The sequence below is a fragment of the Glycine soja genome, chromosome 11 (assembly GCF_004193775.1).
Source record: "Glycine soja cultivar W05 chromosome 11, ASM419377v2, whole genome shotgun sequence".
NCBI lineage: Eukaryota > Viridiplantae > Streptophyta > Magnoliopsida > Fabales > Fabaceae > Glycine > Glycine soja.
Window position 1 is genome coordinate 1,302,972 of NC_041012.1, and position 24,636 is coordinate 1,327,607.

Sequence of the window (24,636 nt, forward strand, 5' to 3'; positions counted from 1 at the left end):
ATAGACCAGGAGTGTTGGGATAGTGGGAGGTGGGACTGCCAGGCCCATAATATGGTGTCATCCAAACTATTGGGAGTAACATCTCTCCAGCTCTAAGCTGATTGAACATCGAGTGACGAAATTTAAAATTTTCATTAGCTACAACTGGTGCTTATATTCCATAGCCCTTTAACTTTTTTCTTAATTTAAAAATAAAATAAAAAATTGCCATGCTGTTGTATTTTCATCCTATGCTATTTAGTTATATTTCGTTTTCTCCACAACCTGCAAACACTGTAAAGCGCTAAGGGTTCTATTTCATTGTTAGGCCGAAGCCCATGCTACACGGTAGCTATGATGCACCCACAATTCCACCAATAGTCTGTTAAAATTATAATTTTTAATAAATTTTAACTAATAATCAAATAAAATGAAAAACTGAGAGGGTCTAATATGATTAAATATGATACATGAATTATTATAAATCTCCTAATGTTTGTTTTTGATTTCTACGGAACCCCACAAAAAATGTAATCGTGTTAGATAGTATATTTTTAACTTTTCTCTAAAACTAATAAGCTCATCTGGACAAAGTAAAACGTGTATTTCCAATATAGCATCAAGGAAAATCTTATCGTTAAACATACTAGAAAGCGAATGCATGATTTGTACAAACAGCAACGTACATCGGTGACGAGAGCAAATGAAAGGCATCTAGCATCACAGCTTTCATGTAGCACGAGAATATTGTCCACCTAAATTACAACAGAATACACTTCATCCTATTCTTCGGGGGGGGGGGGGGGGGGGGGCAAAAACAAAAGGAGAGAGAGAACCCAGGCCAGCTTACTGCTTACGACAAATTGAATGAGGTTTAAATATCGGTTATCATTCGAGATTCGTTTTCCACATAAAACGGCTGGGTATAACTTGGTGACGAGTGACTAAGAAGTGGGTTCAAATGCAGCTTGCTGATGCCAAACACCATTGAGATTGGACTGCCACAATCGGACCATTCCATCATGACCTGTAGTAGCCAAAGTCATTCCACTCATATCCCACTCCATTTGCCACACCTAAAAAACATTTAACGGTGGACATCCAGTAAGTAAGCAACACCTTGTCATATAATCCATCAAAAGCTAAGTTCCAAGATCCGTACGTATGATCTCTGAAAAACAAATTGAAAAGTAGGCCTGAACATATAAAGAGGCAAATCTAAAATCATATACCATGCCCTCATGACCTGACAGTAGTGCAACTCTCTCCACTGGGAGTCTTCCATCATGATCAGGGTTCAATCCAAGATGCCATATTGCAAGTCCCTTGTGGGTTGCAACCGCAATGATCTCATATGGTCTACAAGAAAATCATACCATAATATATGATTGTAACAGAACAGGTTCTTTCACATTTCATTGACAATGTAAAGACTGATGGTAGACATAACCACAGTCTGAGCCTAGTATAACAAAGTTCCTCACATTAGTTGACTTATATGGAATCATGGCTATCACGCCAATCCAACCTCATTTTGATGCCAGCCAAGCTATATGAGGAAGTCCAGGCCAATAAATGTGATTGTCATTTTTATAAAATTTTACAAGTATTTACCTGCCAATATTTGGTGCCCATGCAACAGCATAAACCTGATCACCCTTGTCCTCAGGCAGTGCCAGTTCTGCCACAGGAAGCCATCTTTGATGAGCCTGATCAAATTCCCAAACCTGTGGGGGAAAAGTATCACATGCCAGAGATGTAAAATCCCCCTCTCCAAACCCAATAGAAGGAAGATGTGGAAAAAATTTCTTCTGTTGAAATACTGAAATCTTTCACATTGTCACAGCTTGTATCATTTGCAAGGTTATGCACAGTTCAGAGATGGAGAGACAATTCCAAAATGCAACCATAGAAAAGTATAGATATTACGGCTGAAATCAATAAAATAACAGGGCAAAATTGTAGCATTGAGTTACCTTAGAAGAATTAAGCTCTGGTGTATTTGAATTAAAGCCTACAAGGAAGCTGGATTCCTGGCTTCCACCTTTTTGTGGATTCCAAGATATGGATGCTGAGAGGCATGAAGCCTTTCCAAATGAAGACACTGACTCAATAACATTTTGAAATTCAGCCTAAAAAGAGAGAACAGAAATAAAAGAATAATAAGTTGATATTCTAGCAGTAAGAATATTTAGTATGACATTTCATGACTCAAAGGGAAGGTATAATTCGAGCAATAGGTAAAACAAGTTAGTATCACCTGAAGCTGCCAGTTTCTCAGTTCCAAGGGATCCGAGAGCTCAAAAACTCTTACATTACCATCTGAATATGCAGCAACCTATAATGTTCATAAAATTAATAAATAAGAGTAAATAATTAGTGCACTAGATATAAGCATGCTTACAGAATTTCACATAAAAGAATGCAGCCACAATGTAACCAGGGAGAAATAGATAAAATAAAAATGTGAAACTGCATCCAATAAACTGACAAATAAAATTACAGATGAGATGACTATTTGAAATTTAGATATAAAAAACACAATTTCCAAAATAAATATCAATTAAATTGTTCAGGCTATATAATCTAACCATTTTCAAACTAGCAAGAGAGATTCCAAATTGAACATCAAGGACTTTGCTTGAACTGTTTCCAAAGCTTTTACACATCTTCCACTGAAGAGACTGGGAATCTGCACAAAGGCAACCTTAATTTTCAGACTTTCAGCATTAACTGGATAAAGCTCCTTAAAAGATGTAGTAACTTATTGAATGAAAAGCTCTGAGCTGTTAACAGAAAACGTATGAAAATTAAACTAGTGGATGTAAAAATAAGTACAGAAAATGTAAAACAATAAACATAGCATGCCATCAACATTGTATCACCAAACCAGGGTTTATTTCCAACATTTTAACAGCCATCGTACAACTCTGCTCCTAAGCTCAAGCGATAGAGTGTTTATTATAAGAAGCGTATTTTTCAATTTTAGCTGAAAAAAGAGAGTTAATGATACCTTCTGCGACCTCCTCCCACAATGACACAATTCCATCGGCAGAAATGCACGCAACTGCATCACCATATTCTGGCGGAATCCAAACAATCTTCACGATGTTTCCTTCTAGAACCTTAACAATTTCAGGGGAGAGTAAGCACACACAATGTAGGTATCGTCGATAACTGAATCTTAGTCCGAATTACAGAAAATGAACTTAGAATTTATTTATTGGTGTTTTAATAAAAGTGATCTAGTCCGAATTACATTAGATTATTGAATAAAAGCAAATGAAAGTGGAAAAGAATCGAAAGACGAACCCTAGATTTGAAAGTAGAACGGAGGGAGGAAGAAGAAGGCGGCTCGCGGGAATCGAAGATTGAAAGAGTGCCATCGGCGGAACCCGCAGCGAGCCTGGTGCCAGAATAGTTCCATGATGTGCAGGTTGTGCCATTATCAAGAGTCAACAACTCCTTCGCCATTTTCTCCTTCACTGAGCACTCAAACTGCCCAAACCTAAAAACTTGTTTCCGGGACTAACACGCCCACCAATCCAATTCATTCCGACAAGTTTATTTTAAATGAAAAATTAAAATATAAAACTACCTGACATTGTTTTTATCTTTTAAAATATTTAATTTATTTAGTTTTTTTATTAACTTTTCATTTGCATATTTTTCGTCATTTATATTTTTAATTTCTAATAGTAGGGTTTTAATTTTTTTTTTTAGTGAATTTGGTTTGATATTTTTATAGTTATTTCTTTACATCTTTAGAATAAATAAAAATACATTAATTTTTAATAAATTTGAAAAATTAATATATAATTTTATGTATTGATAAATTGTAACTGAAAGAAGAAGAAAAATACCTTAAAACAATATTCATTAAATACCATTTTTTCTTTTGTAAATTATATTATCTTTCAACATTATGCGATGCAAGCATACTGCGTGAATGTATGCTAATCCATTCAATTGCTTTCAAGTTGTTTTTCAAATCTTGCAACAATTTCTCCTCCTACTTTGTATCAAGATTCTTTGCCACAATCGTTGAAAATCTTTCGTTTTCTTTGAGATAGGCATACTTGAGATGTTTTGGTAATTGCTGATTTAGTTCCAATACAAGGGGGTGTTTCCTAGACGAAAGTACAGAGATTTCATCCACAACCAAGTTGTTTATCTTTTTATTTATTATTAATAGAGGATTTAGGTTAGATAGTTGTCCTTTTTTTAATTTTTATATCGGTTGCTGATTCTGCAACCTTTTTTTTTTTTTTTTTATTTCATAGCAACAACATTCAAAACCATGTTCCCGTTATACATGTCAAGAACTTCTGACATGGATCACATTTTTCTTCTCTTTAGAACGAGGACATACCAAAAGGGTTTAGTATCGGAAGCAATTGAGGAAGAGGAATTGTTTTGATCAACTTCCTTTAGGAATTCTTCTACCAACTCATCTAGCATTTTAATGTGAAAAAACATAATGTTTTTTTTCCTTGTGGATCATTGCTTGTAAAATATTAAAGGTCTCCATATCCTTGTCAATCTCCATTGACAACTTTTCATGTTGTACGCCAATCTTTGTTTTGGCTGTCATGAGAATCAGTTTCCTAAGGGGTGTTAATATATTCTTGTGGAATTGTCTCCTTGCATTTCTAATATGTAGAAATATTCTACAGGGAAGACTAAGTCATTCACTCAGTATAATATCTTCTACAATTCCTACTTGGATGCTTCAGTGTTGGCTAGTTGAATGGTCACTCCTGTTGCTTGTAGCGGCCCAAGGTTCAGAGAATAGAAAATAGACATAGGCATATGTAACATTTACTGAAACTCCAAGATTGATCATGCATGGCATTGTCAGACTCAAAATTGCATATGGTGAACATTGCTAGATATTTACATTTTGGAGGCAGAGATCGATGTTGAAAGTATTGTTACATTTTTAACTCCTCCAGCCTCTTTTCATTTTATTTTTTTTGCACAGCAAATGAAAGATATATATTAGCAAGTGAAAAGGTTCTGCCACAAGAAGTGTCAAAACCCTTCACAAAATTACACAATAAAAGCACAAGTTTGGTGATGAAACAACCAAACTCATAAAAGGTCTCGATGTAGCCATGCTGCCCTTGCAGCATACAAAACAAAGACTCACCCTCTGTAATCTATATTCCCGATTAACTACTGCTACATAATTGCAGTTTTTCCATTGGCATCTCTACCTTAGATGGAGTAAACAATTGAGGATGTCTATACGCGATACATATAAAGATGGATCAAACTCTTTGATGAAAGCTTTACTCCTGCTCCACGCCCTGTAACATCATAAATCCCAGATTGCCTCTGAATCACAGTTAGCTTGATTAAAAATTATCTCATCCCAGATTGCCTCTTTGATGTTCTCACTTTTCAATAAAATATTAAAACATTTATTCTAATTTTATCATATGATAAATAATGTTCTCTTAGAAGACTTAATAATATATTTATTGAAATTAAGAAAAAAAATAAAGATATTTTGGTAAAATTATTCCCAGTTAAATAGTAATTCTATTGGAATATTTATGTTCTCAGTCTGTCTAAAAGAATATTAAACATCATTGATTTTGGAATGAAAGGAGGAGCAACGTTACAATAAGTCACTGGCAGTATACTCATCATCAATTAGGTCATGTTTGAAGACCACAAATGGAATTAGACTATACTCATCATCAATTAGAAGCTAGCGCCATGGCCATGTACGTTGCCAAAACATGCCACGCAGGTATTTTTTATATGTATAAAACAATTTAAAACAAATATTATTTTGAGACGGAAGAAGTAAAATGTTTGTGCAATGTTTTTAGTATGAAATTATTCCTATGACATATATTGACTCAACTATAGTACTGGTACGTTTATGTTAAATTTCAAACTCCATCGCCACTAGCTAGTGGTCCTTTCCTGTCTAACTTTGTGGTCCTGTGCTCTCTCTCCTAAATCCCAATAATAAAAATTGAGATAAAAAATGTTGTTGGAGTTTAACTATCCTTTTATATAGAATAGCACATATTCATCCAAGTTGCAGATTCCTATGTCATCAAACATTAGTAAATAAGAACAAAAGTTGCCTCGCGAACCATCTGAAATAGTAGTATTTCAAACAGAAATCATTCACGCGCTAATTCACATATGCTAGTATAGTTGATTACAAATACAATACGAGGGCAATAAGGTTGATTAACAAAAATATCTTAACCACTAACATTGACTTCAAATCCTGAAATTGAAACTGAATTACATCTCCTACTCAAGTTGAGTAAAAACAAATAAGACCAGAGAGATTTGTGCTAACTATTTAAGCGCAGGAAACACCGATTGCGGTGGGAGTGAAGCGCTCCGACGCTGACCTTCTGACGAAGGAAGAGATCTCCGGCGAAAGTGCACCGATCTCAAATTCCGGAACTTCTGGGATGGTGGAGAGAACCGGTCCAGACTTATCATAAACAACGTAGAAACGTTCTCTGGAGTATTTCTCTGGCACTTGGAAACTCAAACTAGTGGATGTAGTGGTGGATTTATTGTTGGACTTGAAAACGGAGCGAAGGAGTTTCTGAAAGGAGCGAGAAATTTTGAAGGACTTTCGGGACATGACCGTCGCAGGTTGCTCTGACAGCGCGTGAAGTGAACGTTCCGGTAAATGAGGCATGGAGAGGGTTCTACTTATAGGGGAATTAGCTATAGCTGAGTCGAGTTGGCGTTTGAAGGAGTTGAGCTCGAACGAGTCATACAGCGTGCTGCCACAGTCCCAAACATTATTACTAGGAGGATACGATGATGATTTTGTCGCCAAATCAAGTTTCTCCATAATGCATTCAGCGCTGCCAAGAATCCTGTGAGACTGTCCTGTCTTTTTTGTATGTGCCAAAACTATATTAAATAGGAATAGGATGAATTCAAGAAGATTAAAGAGAGTGACCTTTCGTTTAATCGCTTTCATTTTTCCTTTTGTAATGGTTGGTGAAGGATCAAACGCGTTAGTCATGACTAGTGACCAAGAAAACGATTACCGTCGCCATATAAGCTAGCCTCTTCACGTTCTGCCATATGAGGACCATATATATATATGTTAACTTTCCATGCATTTTCTAAATGGTAGCTGTTCATATTGTTGTTACATGCTAGCTAGCTAAGTATTGGTCAAATGGAGATATTTCAGTTACAGATCAGCTTTAATTTTTTTTAAATCTTTATTGCATTCTTCAATCGTGTATGATTCATATGATGGTTTAATAGAAATAAAACAAACGAAAACAAGTGGGGAAACGGGATTGTGCATGTAATCCTAAAAGTTACCTTTGCATTGTGGGTGCAATATAATAAGAGAAATTAGACTGGTACAAAAAATTTGTATACAAAGTTATATTATACTATATAATAAAAAAGTGAAATAGGAAGAGAACGAATTGGTTTTATTTATTTTTAAATATTAGTGGTTAATGGTTTTTTTTGTTAATAAAAGAATTTGAATTCATAACCTTTTCTTTTCCTTCCTTTCTTCCAACACGAACTATATAAATTAAATAAGATCATTAATGCAATAGACTGCTTGTTAATTACTTGTTATGGCGATTTTCATGGATGATGTTATATGCATGAGTTGTCTTTAAATATCATCCGATGTGACTCATGTGAGATGCATGGCATGCTAGTAAGTGTTTCTTTTTGCCTATAGACACAACTACGCAAGAGGCAAAAAGAACAATTATTTGGGAATGTGAGGTCATACATGCAAATTAGCAGGATCGAATAAGCCTAACCGTTGAAGTCTAATTGGTTGGACTAATTAGTTTTTTATCAGTGAATTAGTTAACTTCATATAACTGCAAAATAATAAATAAATAAAAACTCATTACCTGATCGGTGATTTCTAGGAAGAATTCGACAGCATATATGCAGTTTGAAGATTCTCGTACTCTATTGTATGAAATGTTAGAATTTTTCCTTATGCAAATTATTGAAAGAATCTTTTGTTATTGTTTCACATTCAACTCCAGAGCAAATAATAGAAATTCTGCTACAGTCAAGCATTGCATGGAATTGAATATGTGGAAAAGGAAATCTATATCTTTGCAGTCATATGCAACCCATTATTTTAGCAAAAAAATGTTCCGGACATTTGATTTGTACCCACTCGCTCTGATAGTTACAGTTCTATATTGAATCTGAACGTATTCTTTGCTTTGGATCACTAAACCTACTCCTCTCTTTAGAAACAAAACATGGTTGAGTTTGAGCAAATGAAGGTTAAGCAAGTTGTAACTAAACAGGTAGAGTGACAAGTATTTGTTTTGCCATGGCTGGAGGCAAGTGTCGATATCTGATTATGCTTCCACTTATTTTGATTTGAATGTGTTGTTTGAATTCATAGCATATTTAATTTTTTTTTATTTTTTTATCGATAAATATTAGTTATTAAAATGTTTAATTTTGTTAATAAAAAAATCAAATCCGTGATATATTTTTTTCATTTTTTTCTCTTATCCATTCAATCTTATTCTAGTTTTACATTTGGTGTTACTCTTATAGCATAACTTTGCCTTTCTTAACTGTATGTTATGTTTGGAGTTTAAAAATTCTGAATATTGATGTTATATTTTAGATGTTTTTGATCCAAGCTAAAATAAAATGAAAATTGTTGTTTTAAATTTTTTTTTATTACTTTAAAGCGCTCTATTCAGTGTTGAAAATGGTAGGAAACTGTCTAAAAACTGGATCTAGCATGAAGAGAAAAAGGAACAGATGGGCTCGGCCCAATGGAGTGAAAGCATGGGGGCAGCGTTTCAATAACCCATGATTCCATTATAACTTAAAAACTGTTTTAATAAATTGATGACATAAAATTAAGAGTTAATGTAAAGATTTTTATACTTTCAATTAATAAAAATATTTTAAATACGATTTTTAAAATAATTTTTATAAATTAGTACTACTATTATCTATAATTTGTAATTAAATGAGACTTTTTTTTACATTATCTGTGTATTTTCGTTAAATTCTGAAATTAGTGCCAAGCAAACTAACGAGTATGTTGGTAAACAGAACAGCATTAATTCATTCCATTTACAAGGAACAATCATTCCCCCGCCCGACCAAGGAATGATTATTATCGTCCTTCACTAAAAAATCTTGAAAGGTTACATGATTTTTGCATGCCAATAAAGTGAATGAACCAAAACAACAACAACAAAATGAGCTTATGAGCACTCCTATGAAGTATAGAAAAGATCATATAACCAGAGAAAAAATATAATTTTTTTCTTAAATATAAATATAAGAAGATTTCAACTAATTTTACTTCATTTAATATTATTATTTTTAAAATATTTTTTTTTATTTAATTGAAGTGTTAGTTTCTTTCAATCAATCTTATTAATTTTGATTCTCATTTATTAAGTTTTAGGTAATCTAAATATATACAATTATACGATATATTTAATTTCAAATGTCTACCCATACGTCCGCACAATTAGTTTTCTTAAAAATAAAAAAATTCAACCAGTATATGACTTTAATTAGTTTCTTGTTTTTCAGCGAATGCATAGTTCTTTTTTGTTATTCCCAATAAAACAAGGGAAGCATTTTTGCTTTAGTTGCAACAAATTAAGGATGGAATAATCTGTCGCCAAAGCATGCATGCCACAATTTACGAATGTAGCCGATTTGTACGTCTCAGGCTGCGGGTGGATTTGAATATCCAACAAACACGGACACCACCGCAAGTTGTTGTTGCTGCTTCCTATATTCATCTGGCCCAGGCCCACTTTAACTTCCAAGGGAGATGGCCCAAAAATTATCACAAATCACTCCACCAAACATTTCTAACTTGTCCAATTTCTTTCGATCAAGTATTGTTTATACTTGTTAATGGAATTAATCAAATAACTAATATTTTAATAACTTCATATTTCATTCTTAAAAAAAATTATGTTGGATATAATTAACTAGAAAACTAACTAAATTTTTTTAAGATAGTTTATTAAATTATAAGTGTTTGGTAAAATTTATTGTTGAAAAATTTGAAAAATATAAAATAACATAAATATTTTAAAGATAAGATGAAAATAAAATATAAAAAACTAAATATTAGAAACTATTAAAAATTTAAAAATTATTTTTAAAAACTTGTCTATTAAAAAGTCAAACAAACTTTTTAGCTAATAAAAAATAATAAAAACTAACTAAAATGATTTGCCCATAGCTTCATATTTCATAATTTATAACAACATACGTGTATGAAATGATGTTATCATTGTTTTAAAAAAATTGATAAATTCAAATTGTAAAAATTAAATTGATATTTTTTTACATCAATTATTAAATTTATAGATTTTAAGTATAAGTTTGTGTGAAGTTTTATGTTATGTTAAAAATGTATATCTTTTTTTTTAACAATTATGTACTAATAATAAGATTTCTTAACTTAATGGTTAACATTTTACACAACATAGTATTACATTTATTTTATTTTGAAATATATACTATTAAATATATTTAATTTTAGTTTTACGCTTCTATAGTTTTATAAATTAGTTATATATAATATTAAAATTGATATATTAGGTTAACAAATCAGGTTTATATATAATTCATATGATATTATTTCATTCCCATTCAAGTCCAAATAAACTACCATATCAAAATTATGATGCAAACAAGAATAAAGATAAATCTATCCTAACACTTATCAATGTCTCAATCATTGATTGATTAATTCATCATTTATTTTTTATAAATGCATTATCAAATTAGAAACATATATATCAAATGGCAATGTCAGATTCTAGACCCTAATCTCTTCTCAGGATGGGTAAATAACAAGATTATACACACCGAAAGAGAATTAAATCATTTAATATATATATCTATATATACAGGACCGTTTCAAAGTCAAAACATGAAAACAAACATTGTTTACATGTGACATGGAATAAACTCATAAACCATTTATAATGCATTCTTACTTGGTGAATGTGTTTATCCGCTTTAAGGGTAAAGAATAACTTTTGATTTAAATAATTAAATGAACATGTGAGATTACGAAGACTTTTTAAAAACAAAACATGACGTAGGCTATAGTAGGAGATCCTGACTAGATGTGATATGCTCTCATCTCTAAGTCGCGACCATGCGGTTGTTCTTTGCTTGACGAAACTGTCACCAAAAACAAAAATAATCTCACTTCAGCTTCACACGTTATGTGGAGACGCGCGCATATATAATTCTAACTTTTCGAAAGGGAAATCCGCCAACAAGAAAATTTTTCGTTTCGCTTTGTATTCTGTTACACCCTCTACTTTTCTTAATTTCTCTCATCCTTCTTTCTTTCAAGTGCAAAATCGATCTCTCACTGCCTCAGCAATGGCTGCAGATGATGGTGTGAAACCTCCAACTCTCGAGTTTCTCAGCATCTGCAAGTCTCTCCTCGCCGGCGGAGTTGCCGGAGGAGTGTGAGTTTCTCTCTGCGTTAATTTTTTCTTTTCGTAGTGGTTGCGCACACCTTTTCTATATACTGTTGTTGTTTTTCCCTTTTTTTTTTCTTTCTTCTTGCGATTATTGCCTCTCTTGTTCTCTTGAGGTGTTTTCACTATGTTGCATGCTCGAGGTCATTATATTTCTACGCTGTGATCGTGAAATCTGAATTTTCTCTTATACCATTCATATAATTTTCTTGTATGTCATTCATTATATTTGCTGGACTAATAATTATTCGGGTTCAATGGGCTTGTTTAATATCTTACTCTCCCCCTTTCAATACGTTAGGAAAAACAAAAGACAAATATTAGTTTGTTCAAAAATTGTTAAATCTTTTTTCCAATTATAATAAAAAAGAGAAATTAAATTTATGTGAATTGTTATATAAAAAAAAAATAATGCAACAAAGATAGAGATAAAAGAAAGGAAAATGTTGAATAAAATAATTAATGTACGTGATGGAGGGAAATAAGAAATAATAATATTTTAAAATGTAAAAAATATTATATAAATAATGTAACTCAAAAAAAGGCTGTGTATATTATTTTTATTCCATTAAAGTCAAATATAAAAATTGGTTAGGATCCATAGGAATAGGATGATAGTCAAATCTAATGGGTTGAAGTCTGTTTCGGGACATGTTAATACTTTTTTTCTGGTGTCCTAAACATGTTTGTTTAAAATATTACTAAAATTATTGGTATTTGACTATTTGTCATTAAGAATACAAAACAAGCTACATAGATATAGCTTTTTCTTGGATCGATGACGCAGTGTTTACCTCAGACAATGTTTTACAGACATTAAAAATGAGAGAATAAAAAAAAATCTTTTCATTTCTGATGAATTTTTAAAATGCGTATATATGAAGAAAAAAAAAGACAAGTATATGGAATGTTATGTGCGGCGTTTATTTTTCAATATCAGATTATTTTGCCTTATATTTTACATGTATCATACTGGTTTTGACTTTTGATCTTGCACTATGATATAGTCAAGCATTATATATCTAACTTCTATTATAGGTCACGAACTGCTGTAGCTCCTCTGGAGCGATTGAAGATTCTGCTGCAGGTAGTTCCCGTTAAGTTATAACAACTACTGTTATCTTGGATGGTTGGTTGCTTGAATTGATGTAGAAAAATATGTTTTCAAGGGGGAGGAATATGTTTATATACTCTGTTGTTCGGTGAATAAAACAAATTGCTTTTTTGAAAATGCAGGTTCAAAATCGTCAAGATATAAAATACAATGGAACAATTCAAGGCTTAAAATATATATGGAAAACTGAGGGTTTTAGAGGAATGTTTAAAGGAAACGGAACAAATTGTGCTCGTATAGTCCCAAATTCAGCAGTGAAGTTCTTTAGCTATGAGCAAGCTTCCATGTATGCTTCTCCACATTTCTATTCTGATATTTTTTTCATTGCTCTGTTTTAAATTTGTTAATTTAATCAGTCTCCCTCTAAATATGCTTAATACTAATGCAGGGGTATTTTATGGCTCTATCAGCGGCAACCTGGAAATGGTACAATAAAATCACCTCTCGATTAAATAACTCTATCATAGTATCATGCATTTGATTTATGTACTTTTTGTCTCGGACATGTGATTCATAATTAATGTGCTTTCCTACCCTTTTAAGGCTTGATTACTTGATTTTCATTCCCCAAACCAACTTATATATATAATTTTGCAGAAGAAGCACAGCTCACTCCTATTCTGCGTCTAGGAGCTGGCGCATGCGCGGGAATCATTGCCATGTCTGCCACTTATCCAATGGACATGGTGCGAGGAAGGCTAACCGTTCAGGTAAGTTGTTTTGGAATTTTGGTTCATTTGGATTTGCTTCTACAAGTGTTGTTTGTGGAAGATAAAGATGCTTCATTGAATCATTTGCTTGGCTGTTGGCTGTAACTTCAATTTGATTTTCAATGATTCTGTAGACAGAAGCATCTCCTTGTCAGTACAGAGGAATTTTTCATGCTCTTTCAACAGTCTTCCGGGAAGAAGGCCCTCGAGCTTTGTATAAAGGCTGGCTACCATCAGTCATAGGAGTTGTAAGTGAAAAATAAATTTAGATTCTTGTCCTGAAAAGATGTGTATTTGGTAGTAACATCTGATTCTTGTCTGCAGATACCGTATGTGGGTCTTAATTTTTCCGTATATGAATCTCTGAAAGACTGGTTGATTCGATCTAAACCATTTGGGATAGCTCAAGACTCTGAGCTAAGTGTGACGACAAGGCTTGCATGTGGAGCTGCTGCTGGAACTGTTGGCCAGACTGTGGCTTACCCACTTGATGTCATTCGCCGAAGAATGCAAATGGTGGGATGGAAAGATGCTGCTGCTTCAGTAGTTGCTGGTGAAGGGAAGAGCAAAATTGAGTATACTGGCATGGTTGATGCATTCAGGAAAACTGTGCAGCATGAAGGATTTGGAGCATTATACAAGGGCCTAGTTCCCAATTCAGTGAAGGTCAGTTGATCCATTTGCTTAACTTCCTTGTCATCATGTTATAATAATAATACGGCAGGCCGAGAAACATTTTGATTGCAAACTCCATTCTTTTCAGGTTGTCCCTTCTATAGCTATTGCTTTCGTGACATACGAGATGGTCAAGGACATTCTTGGTGTAGAAATGAGAATATCTGACTGAAGAATTTAGCAATTCGTTTTGGGATTTTAGAGGAAGTTGCCAGAGGTGGTAATTTATTATTTCATTTTCTATAAATGAAATTTCAAGATTCAATTGTAAAATACTAGCAGTAAATCCTAACGATATCCACGGGTTATCTTTACTCTGCATACTATTTTCATTCAGTAGTAAATTAGCAATAAGTTTTGTGTGAGCATGTGAGAAGCCACACTGTAGGCACTTTATCGGGCATGATGCACATATTTTAAAAATTATTCCCAAGATATTAAAAATTTAACCAGACATATTTTGTTTAAGATATCCAAAAATGATATTCCCATATTATAAGAATAACATTTCTGAAAATATAAAAAAAATTCTGAAAAACAAACGCGCCTGAATAAAAATGAAACTAACAACACATTAAAACTAATCCCTAGGATTCTAGTGTAAAAAAAGAAATACACATTTCTTTGTTTATTATAAGTTTTTTAAAAGTATTCAATATTATTGATTCCTCGTAATGTTATAATTTTCTTACAATATTTTCTTACATTTATATTCCCATTTAAAAATATTTTCAAAATATTAATAATTTAACCAAACATTTTTTTATAAATACCCAAAAATGATATTCACATATTATAAGAATAACATTTCCAAAAATGTGACACAAACACCCCATAAATAAAAATAAAACTAACAACATATTAACAGTACTAATCCCAAGGACTCAATTAAAAAAAATATAATGAAGGCCAATTAGAAAAAAAAAATCAAGGTAGGACAAATTTTAATAATTTTCTTAATTAATTAGAAGTAAAATATTTTTACATGTAGAATAGCAATACATTCTTTACGCACAATTGATTGATTTGATTCCTAAATTCAAAATTCAGTTGCAATAAAAAAAATTGTTTTAAATAAGTTTTACATTTTTTTTCAAACATATTTTAAGTTTTTTTTGGGTCCATCGACGTTACAATCCTGGTTGCGACACACATTCCTCAAATGCAGAAGCTACGGTTTTTGCCGTTTGTATAAGAACAAAATCTAGCCCATATATACACGCTAGAAGTATAGCAGCTACAAGATATTGTTAATCATCAGAAGACAATTTTTGCTTCTTCCATTTGTAAGCAGCTTCCAAGATCTTGAGATTGGTTGTCTGGCTTTCCTCGGGGAATAAATAGTCGATGAATTCTTCAATTCTGCAAAATCAAATTAACAGGAAATGAAGTTTGAAAAAAAGAAGTCTTACAAAAGTTAAGATAGAAAGAAAAATGTCGATAGTTATAAAATTAACAATGCGTAGACAACAAATGGTCTTGCCAACATGCAAGAAGCTGAAGGCTCAAGTGAACCTTCAAATATTGTACCTTGGGAAATAAATCCACAGAATAGCTGTCACCATATTGCATATGAAACCATATCAACTAACCCTTGGGAACTAGTCGAAAGATAAACAGAGTTAGTTACATACCTAGTAGAACCATCTTCAGTGGCAACATGCCTTCTCTTCTTGAGCTTCTTGGGCAGTTTAGACTGGACTAAGCTAACATCACCCAACTCTCCAGACGTAGCCTCCATGTTGAGCCATTTCTCCAATAGCATTGCCCTTTCTTCTTTCAAATCTGGAGCTGATGATCTGAAGTAGTTAAGAGCTTGCTCAAACACCCCTGATGCAGGCACAAAACAAGATATAAAGAGAATCAGAAAATTAGTCCACTTATATTCAAACTGAAAACAAACAATAAAAAATTAACAGCACAAGAGCACAGCACTGGATTCACATACTTCTAGCACACTGAATGCATTGCTTCTTTTGTTCATCTTCTGGTAAGTCTAAACTGTCCATATCCATAGCTGTTGCCTCAAATTCTGCATAACTTAACCATACCTTCAAGTGCTTTGTTCGATCAAGAAGCCTTTCATAAAGTGCTCTTGCTCTCTCAAATTCACCCTCAGCAGTCTCAAAGTTAATGTATGCCTGTTTTAAATTCACAAATTTATAGTTACATTATGACCAATATGTAAATGTTATCAAGTTATGCAGTAGAAGACAACAATAAAAGTTAAAAGGAATGATAAAGGGGAGTTTAAGTCCATTTGTTGTCTATGCATAGTGAAAGATGAGGGTTCAACAGATCATACAATTATAAAAACAGAAAAATAATGTGCATACACATAGTGAAAGATGATATTCAATGTTTTTCGGGCTCAAATTTTAACTGAACTGAACCCAAAAGCAATGAAAATGTTAAAACCCAAACTTATATTCATTGAATGCCTTAATCATTCGTAATTTTGTAAAGTCAAGGCTTGAATATTTTTTCTTATCGCCTACTTTTCCAATGTTTTTAGTATAATGGCTCTCCCTAAAGTGAGCTACTGAGATTTATATTTAAATAAAAAGCTACCCAACATATTTCTATAACTTCCCTTTCCATACAACCCCAAAATTTAAGTAAATTCTGTGCTACATCAAGAATAAGCCAAAAATTTAAATGCAAGTGTGTGCAGTCATTTTCTTGCACAAGAAATAAATTTGTGTACCTTCCACAACAGCTCAGGCATGTCCAAAGCTGGTTGAGCGATTGCAAGCTCAAAAATTGCTCGAGCTCGATCAGTCTCAGATAAAGATCTCTCCAGTTCTGCATACTTGCTCCAAGCATAACAATTTTCAGGCGACCACTCCAGATATTTTTCATACAGCTTTCTGCATCGATCTATATTACCAAGCTGCAGTTCTATCTCTATATACTTCTTAAAAATCTGTTGTCAAAGAGTAAAGATGTGTGAAAAAGTTAATTAAGCTGCAATGAAAAGAAGTTATAATATTTGCATCTTCAGAGAATTACCTTATCTTTAGGAGCCTTTCCAATGGCATTTCCTAATATTTGACGAGCGGCCTTGAGATTCAGCTGACGTATTTCAAACTGGGCTGCTAGAAGCCATATCTTTGCAAACGAGAACTTTAGGTGAGGTATCTGATTGAGACACTCCCTAAAGAAATGGAAGTCACAGAGAACATCAGTAAGGTCAATACAACTGTGATTGAAGAATCTGGTATAAACAACAACTCAGTTAATCCCAGAAAATTCTAGAGTCTCCACTCTTCCTTTATTTTATATGTGATATGTGATGTCCGCTGGTTTAACCAATTTACTGTTGATACAATTATCAAAACAATTGTAACAGAGACTTTTCTAACTAACTAATTGCTGATACTCATGACAAGTATGACAAAAATTATATTCTTAGGTGTTTTTGGTGCTGCTTTCCCATTAGAATTGAAGTTTCACTTTGTTGAGCTTTAATGTAAACATTTATTACATGAATAATCAAGGTGAAACTCAAATTCTACTTGGCAAAAAGCACAAAAAGCACTTAAGGAACTGTTCTAAGTTTTGTTCAGTGAAATATCTACTAGATGCAACTCTGAAAGAGACATTCCATACAAGACTAAATTAAAAAACAGACAAACATTCATTATCGGAGTGCTTATATATGCTTGGTGCACGAGCATGCAAAGGAAACACCTGCAATCTATGATTACTGAATTACTGTCCCTTTTTATTTCAGCAGTTACTAAGGGCATCTATTCTTTTTATCTGCTCTATATTTAGCTGTGAAAGAGGAAGGGGGGATATGATATTCATTCAACATTTTTTAGTAGTTCCATTCTAACAACAATCTTCCAAATTAAGCCACTGTTGTTAGATGAGATCACACAGTCTCATCCAGTAAGTTAACACGGTGGGCATTGGTGACACCAATTAATATATGATACACGGAACTTTTCAAGTATGTATAGCTATGTATTGAGTACTTATGCTTTGACAATACAACACTAAAGATAATGACTCAAATAGCTTGAATTGTTGAAGTAATTATTTCATAATTAACGGCTGATAAAGATTACTGAAAATATGGAAAACTTATTGTATTTGATATAAAGTCATAATTAATTAGTTTGATTATTCCTTGTCCATTGCAAAGGGTTAAGTGCTAGTTGATGAACAAAACAGAGACTTAAACATAACAGTGATTAGCAACATTCAAATCAAGCATAATGCAGTTATAAATTCCCAAACTTCAAGTTCATAAAACGCTACATACTTGTACACATCCCTTGTTCGCTCCATGTCTCCAGCATCAAGCTCTTCATAGAGTGCATAATTAATCCTAAATTATCGAATAATAAACATTAGGACAAAATATCAAAACAGTGACTAAACAAGAAGACGGGAAAAATGAAATCCAAATCAAGCATACCACAAATAGATATAGCGCTGCCAGTAGCGCTTCTCCTCAGCCGGAGGAACATTGGCTATAGCCCTCTCATAGACCTCCCTGATTCTCTCCTTATCCCCCACACTTTCTTCCAACCTTATGTAATCGAACCAGGAATCATAATTTAAAGGATTCTTTTTCACTTCGTCCTCATACTGAAACCTTCTCTTCCCAACAATAGCATCCTCAATCCCTTCCCTGTCACCATACTGCTTCTCAAATGCGACAAACTTACGATACAAATCTTCTGCCCTTCCCTTGGGAATATGATCAAGAGCAAACTTATATATAGCCCTTGCACGCTCAGTCTCCTTACACCTTTCCTCAAACTCGGCAAAAGCAACAAACAACTGCTCTGCTTCCTCGTCATCGGAGAGCTTATCCACGGCTCTCTCGTACACGTTCCTCGACCTCGCAACCTCGCCATTCTTCATCTCAAACTTGGCATAGCGAATCCAAGCCCCAACCCTAGGGTGGCACTCAACAAACCGCTCGAAAATCCCTCTGGCGCGCTCAATTTCATTGTACCTCAATTCAAACTTGATGTAAGAGAGCCATCCCTGCTGGTCAGGGGTCCACTTCATCCACCGCTCGAAAACCTGCCTGGCACCGGCGACATTGCCGAGCATCTCCTCCATGTGAATGTACTTGTACCATAACTGATCCACCCGGGGCAGAAGCGTCACGGCGCGGTCCCAAACGTTCCTCGCGTGGTTTATGAACTTGTTCTTCATCTCCACCTCTGCGTATTTGAGCCATAGTGTGTGGTTCTTGTAATCCACCTCCAAGGCTCTCTCCCAGACGGAACGCGCGCGCTTGAAGTCCTTCTGAGATTCCTCCCACTGCGCGTACTTGATCCAGACGCCGATGTTCCATCGAACGCGGCGGATTAGGTCTTCGAACTCCTTGCGCTTGCGGAGACGGTACTCGCCGAGCTCGGTGGGGTCGGTGATCTTCTGCTTGGGAGGGCGGATCTCGGCCTCTTGGCGCTCACGTGCCTCGCGGAGAATCTGCTCGGCGGTGATTTGAATCGGAGCGGGGGTTTTGTTCTTGACCCTGGTTGGACGAGGAAGCTTAACCTCCGTGTCCTTGCGAGTCAGGTAACCCAGGCTTGGGTCTGCATCTTTCGACGAAGACATTGCTATTCTCTCTCTCTCTCTCCGTAAACCCTAACGGCTAACGAGATTGGGGAAGAGTGTTTTTCCGGTATAGTAACTATTGCTTTGACCTGTATTTACACGATTTTAAGCTTTACTCCAGATACTAACATATATCATATTGTTAAATTAAAGATTAAAGATAAAAATATATTTTAGAAATTTAAAAACCAAACCTATTAATTAATTAATTAAAGTAAAATAAAAGAAGACATGAGAAGTTGTGGTCTCTTTTACAACTTTGGAATAAAAGAAAATTACAATAAGTCGTAATCATATTTTCATTTTCATTTAGAAATAAAAAATTAGTTGGAAGATGAAATCTAATTTACAATACTTCATTAAACCAACTTTACAGGATGCTTCACAAGATTTTATAGAAATATAATTAATTTTAAGATTTTTTTTAGAAAGCTTTTATGATAAAGATTTGGTAGTTTGAATCTTAATATATTTAAAATATGAATTTATGAAATGATTTTATGAATTAAAAAAATCAAAATTATCATACTCAACAAGAAAGATGATAAAATAAATTATAAAATTTGGATTAAAAAAATAAATTCAATACAAATTATAATTACTAATTAAAAAAACACATGTAAATTATAAAGTAGTTAAAAAATAAAAAATAATATAAAAATAATAAAATTATAATTTATTTTTAAAAAAATAATCATGATAAATATATCAACAATCAAAATATAAAATATAAAAAATTAAAAACAAAAAGTTAACATTTTTAAAAACTTATTTATTAAGCAGTAAAATAAACTTTTCAAATAAAAAAAATTATAAACAAACTAAAATATCTGTCCAACATAACCTAAATATTTAAATTAACTTTAAATTTTCTAAAGATTAACTTTGTTTGTGTCAGTACTTTAAATATTAACGTTAATTTTACGTTAATATATCTTTCTAAAAGATTTAAATATACTATTAGTTTCCTGTTTTCATAATGCGATAATTTTTCATAAATGTATTTTTATTATCATTCACATCAATCATCACATGACTGACATGTGATATGATATGTCTATATTTTATTTTTATTACTTGATATGTTTATATGTATACCTAATAATACATGTTTGCTTATCATTTAATAATAAAATAAGGAATCATTTTCAAAATTTATAAAAATCAAAAAAGAAAATACAAATACTAAAAACTAAAAATCATCATATTTAAAGCAATTAGCAATCATAGAAACCCTTTCGAAGTTATGAACCTTAAGAAAACATGATCAACAACGAATTACATATACATTAATACATAGTTTTCTATTGAAAAAATTTAATCCTCAGTACTCTAAAATAAGTGTTACTTTAAGAGGGCATTTTTTATAGATAAAGTTTTTTTAGGAATCATAATTTTTACTAATGATTAAAACTTATTTGATTGATCATAAATATTTTTCTAAATACTTTTTTAGAATAAAATATTAACATGATATTTTTATTAAAAAATTAAAATTTTTATCGAATTAAATGACCTAATAGCATTAACATAAAATTTTTCATCATTTTTTATTATAATAAAACTATTTTTTAATTCAGAAAAGTTGAATTTTTATCCTTCTCATGAGAATATCTTAGTGAAAATCTGGATGAAAACTTAATTAAAAATAATTTATAAGAATACTAGATTTATATGAATGATCTTTAAAATATGCATAGCAGCCTAAGATTGTTGGAAAACTTAAAAGAATCACTCTATCAAACACCTCCTAAATTTAAGGAAATCAATTCTAAAATCTAAAAAAAATATAACAGTCAATTATTATTTTTCTATATTATATATTTCTGAGATTTTTATTTTAATGTAATATTGGTGTAATTTTTTTATGTTCTTGACTGAATAAAAATTACTCTAAATGTGATTTTTTTTTAAAATATTATAAAAGGTTACTAATTTTTTATTTATACGATTTTTTTTTACCGAATGGTAATATAAAATAAACTTTCTATTATCAATATATTTTAATAAGATTCTATTAGTCTTTTTTCCGATAATAATATTTCATTTCTAATATTTTAAATTATTGTCTAAAATTTAATGACAATCATGAAATTCTGTGGGATCCACATATTTTTCTATCCGTAAAAATTAAAATTAGTATAAGAAAATTTACAATAAATTCATTTATCTTACTCAATTAAGTCATACTCACCTAATAAGTTTTATTATTTGTTTTGTATTTTTTTAAACAAGTTTTAACTAAAAATAGAGAGCGATGGAATAAGAGTGTCTAAGAATATATTAGTGACACCCTCAAACTTATATACAATCAAATTATAAATTATCTTTTTATGATTTATTATTATTATTATTATAAAAATTAACCAACGTGCATCACAATATGTGATTATGTGGCAATGTCAAAATATTTAAACAATCTGTCTCTTTCTCTCTCTATATTACTTAATCTTTTTTTTTCTGGAGTATATATTTCTTATTTAAAAACAATACATTTTAAAACAATTTATTTCATGTTTTTTCAAGTTTCCTTTTAAATACTGGTTTGTAAACAAGAATATAGATATATGCCATTTCATTGGGGGTATACGAGGTTAAAAAGGAAAATGACAAATATGATAATTGACAAGTAATACAATGAAAAAAAAGAGATAAATAATAAAAAAGAAGTAAGATAAGATATTTTTTAATAAAAAAAGTAAGATAAATAATATATATTACTTAATTATCTTTAATAATATTTTTTTAATAATATTTTTTATTCACAAAAGTTGTGATTTATTTAAAAAAATCAAATCCAATATACTAAAACCAACAACATATTAGTATACAAAAATAATTCGTCAATACTTTATACAGTGCATAATAAAAAGAAAGACATGAAAAAAACAATAAATATTAATAAAGTGTTTATAATTTTAAAAAATCTAAACATCTTCCCTCTCTCTATGTATTATATATATATATATATATATATATATATATATATATATAATATCTAAATATCATTATTCAAAGTTATATAAACACCATTAGATTTAGAGCTGGACTTATGATTAATTGATTAGACTGGTCTTAGTGGTTTTCCTGAATTGTTACACTCACCACAGATTATATAGAGATTAAAAGTATTGATTATTGAAAATATAAAATAATTTCAACTTATCATTTAATCATATATATATATATATATATATATATATATATATATATATATATATAAAGCTTATTAATTTTATAATAATTATCTCAAGGATCTTAATTAGATCACTCTTGTTTTCTTTTCTTTCTTTATAACCTTACAATTTTTTAGTTTTTCAACATGTATTTTGGTACTGAGATCTTGTCAGTGCTTTTCGTACTATAGCATATGACTGTTTATAAAAACCCTTGCAAACATGTTCTTTACAAAGACAGAACATTTGGAACCCGAATACAGAAAATATCACGAACTAGTGGACGACGATCATCGCCTTCTGTTTTGCGTCTGTAGCACACCAAAGTGAATGTACGTGGAACCTCCATTACCATTGGTCCTTTCCCCCCCTAAAAGGTAAGCAAGACGTGAATTCGATTTGATATTTTTTTACTATTCAATATCTTTATGCTAATTTTATTTATGGGAAAACTTATTTGATCAAATCAATAAAATAATTTACAATAAATTCAACATTTGTGTATTATTATATTTATTTTTAACCAAAGTAAGGGATACTAACAAATAATATTACAAACGTATTTTATACTACATCAAGAATTAGTTAGAATGTACACTTATAATAACACTTTAAATAATATTTAAAGTGAATTCTAATTGATTAAAAAGTAGAAATGTTTATTTCAATAAATTGCGAATTTTCTTTAAAAAACGTGGCATGAGAATAAATAACATACAAAAGAAAGAAGGAATATTGAACATAGAAAAAGTAACGCCTGTCATTCTCTGTGAGAAACACTCTTAACTCAGCTGATATAAAAAAAGTAAAAGGTTAAATTCATCCAAAATATTATTAATCACATGTAATGTAATGACGAAAAGAGAATGAAGGAAAAAAATTATAGTTAAGGGTCTTTGACTCGAGATGTTTTTTACGTTTAATTATAAAATGTTATCTTATTTTTTATTTTTTAAAAGTTCATTTGAAAACGTTGTAATTTTTATGCAAAATTTTAAAATGAGAAACGAAATAAATATAAGACAACGTTTTTGCAATTTAAATAAAAATAGAAAATATTTTTCTCAAACGAATTAATTATTAAATCTTATGAAATAATATTATATTAAAAATACAGTTAACCCATAGAATTTTTCTCAATTTAGGAACGTATTTTCCATAAATAATATAAAAAAAAATAAACCTTCCAATTGATAAATGAAGGACAGATATATCATTAATAAATAAAATAATAAAATAATTAAAATGTATTTAAAAGTTCACAACGTTGTGACGAAAAATAGCCAATTTGTGTTTCACTATTTTTAATTATGAAATCAATAATAGTGTTCAAATTTTAATTCTTATAATTAGGAAACCACATGCATTTACTTCTTTCTTAAATTTTTCATTGACAATTAAACTTTAATTTTAATAGTTTAATTAATGTATCATATCAAATATTAATAATAATTTACATTAAATGATACAATCGCTCCTTTTGTATGATGTTTAGTCCAAACTTTACTCATTAAATTTAAACATCGTGTAAATACTTTTAAAAAAACAACTAATTAATAAACTACAAACCTTTTTAATTTATATTTATTAAATGAAAATTTTGAATTTCAAATTAAAATCACTATATAATCAATATAATTTTTACTTTTTTTTTCACCATGATATTAACATGAATTATTTGAATTTAGTGTCACGATAGACAAATCAAATTGTTGCTTAAAGGATTCAAATCCAAAATTGACGTGGGTTCAGTAGTATATAATTTGAACTTAAAATCATTAGATCAAATATAAGAAGTAATTCATACTATACTATTGTAATAATTAATTAATAAAACTTAATGATTAGTATATTGATGTAAAATTTAACTGTGTTTACTTAAGTGAAAGTTAATTTAT

At 31.2% G+C, this 24,636-nt stretch overlaps 4 protein-coding genes across 4 annotated transcripts; 1 reads left to right on the forward strand and 3 right to left on the reverse strand.

The window, feature by feature from the left end:
• Window positions 1–564: 564 nt before the first annotated feature.
• LOC114374077 (protein SEH1-like) lies at window positions 565–3,537 on the reverse strand. The gene is made up of 8 exons (XM_028331674.1): window positions 3,292–3,537; window positions 2,993–3,104; window positions 2,571–2,671; window positions 2,240–2,317; window positions 1,956–2,111; window positions 1,594–1,706; window positions 1,212–1,338; window positions 565–1,055 (listed from the first exon to the last, which is right to left on the reverse strand). The coding sequence occupies exons 1-8, from the start codon at window positions 3,451–3,453 to the stop codon at window positions 924–926; spliced, it is 981 nt and encodes a 326-aa protein (XP_028187475.1). The 5' UTR covers window positions 3,454–3,537; the 3' UTR covers window positions 565–923.
• A 2,545-nt stretch (window positions 3,538–6,082) lies between these two features.
• On the reverse strand, window positions 6,083–7,023 carry LOC114375625. Its single transcript, XM_028333455.1, has one exon. It carries the CDS (start codon window positions 6,998–7,000, stop codon window positions 6,314–6,316), a length of 687 nt encoding a protein of 228 aa, XP_028189256.1. The 5' UTR covers window positions 7,001–7,023; the 3' UTR covers window positions 6,083–6,313.
• Window positions 7,024–11,205: 4,182 nt separating this feature from the next.
• On the forward strand, window positions 11,206–14,344 carry LOC114375249 (mitochondrial adenine nucleotide transporter ADNT1-like). Its single transcript, XM_028333020.1, has 8 exons — window positions 11,206–11,465; window positions 12,516–12,564; window positions 12,714–12,877; window positions 12,980–13,017; window positions 13,189–13,301; window positions 13,436–13,549; window positions 13,626–13,967; window positions 14,065–14,344. The coding sequence occupies exons 1-8, from the start codon at window positions 11,377–11,379 to the stop codon at window positions 14,146–14,148; spliced, it is 993 nt and encodes a 330-aa protein (XP_028188821.1). The 5' UTR covers window positions 11,206–11,376; the 3' UTR covers window positions 14,149–14,344.
• Window positions 14,345–15,026: 682 nt separating this feature from the next.
• Window positions 15,027–19,664, reverse strand: LOC114376375 (crooked neck-like protein 1). Its single transcript, XM_028334471.1, has 7 exons — window positions 18,406–19,664; window positions 18,250–18,315; window positions 16,989–17,133; window positions 16,684–16,902; window positions 15,925–16,117; window positions 15,611–15,806; window positions 15,027–15,338 (listed from the first exon to the last, which is right to left on the reverse strand). Exons 1-7 carry the CDS (start codon window positions 19,560–19,562, stop codon window positions 15,227–15,229), a joined length of 2,088 nt encoding a protein of 695 aa, XP_028190272.1. The 5' UTR covers window positions 19,563–19,664; the 3' UTR covers window positions 15,027–15,226.
• Window positions 19,665–24,636: the final 4,972 nt, after the last annotated feature.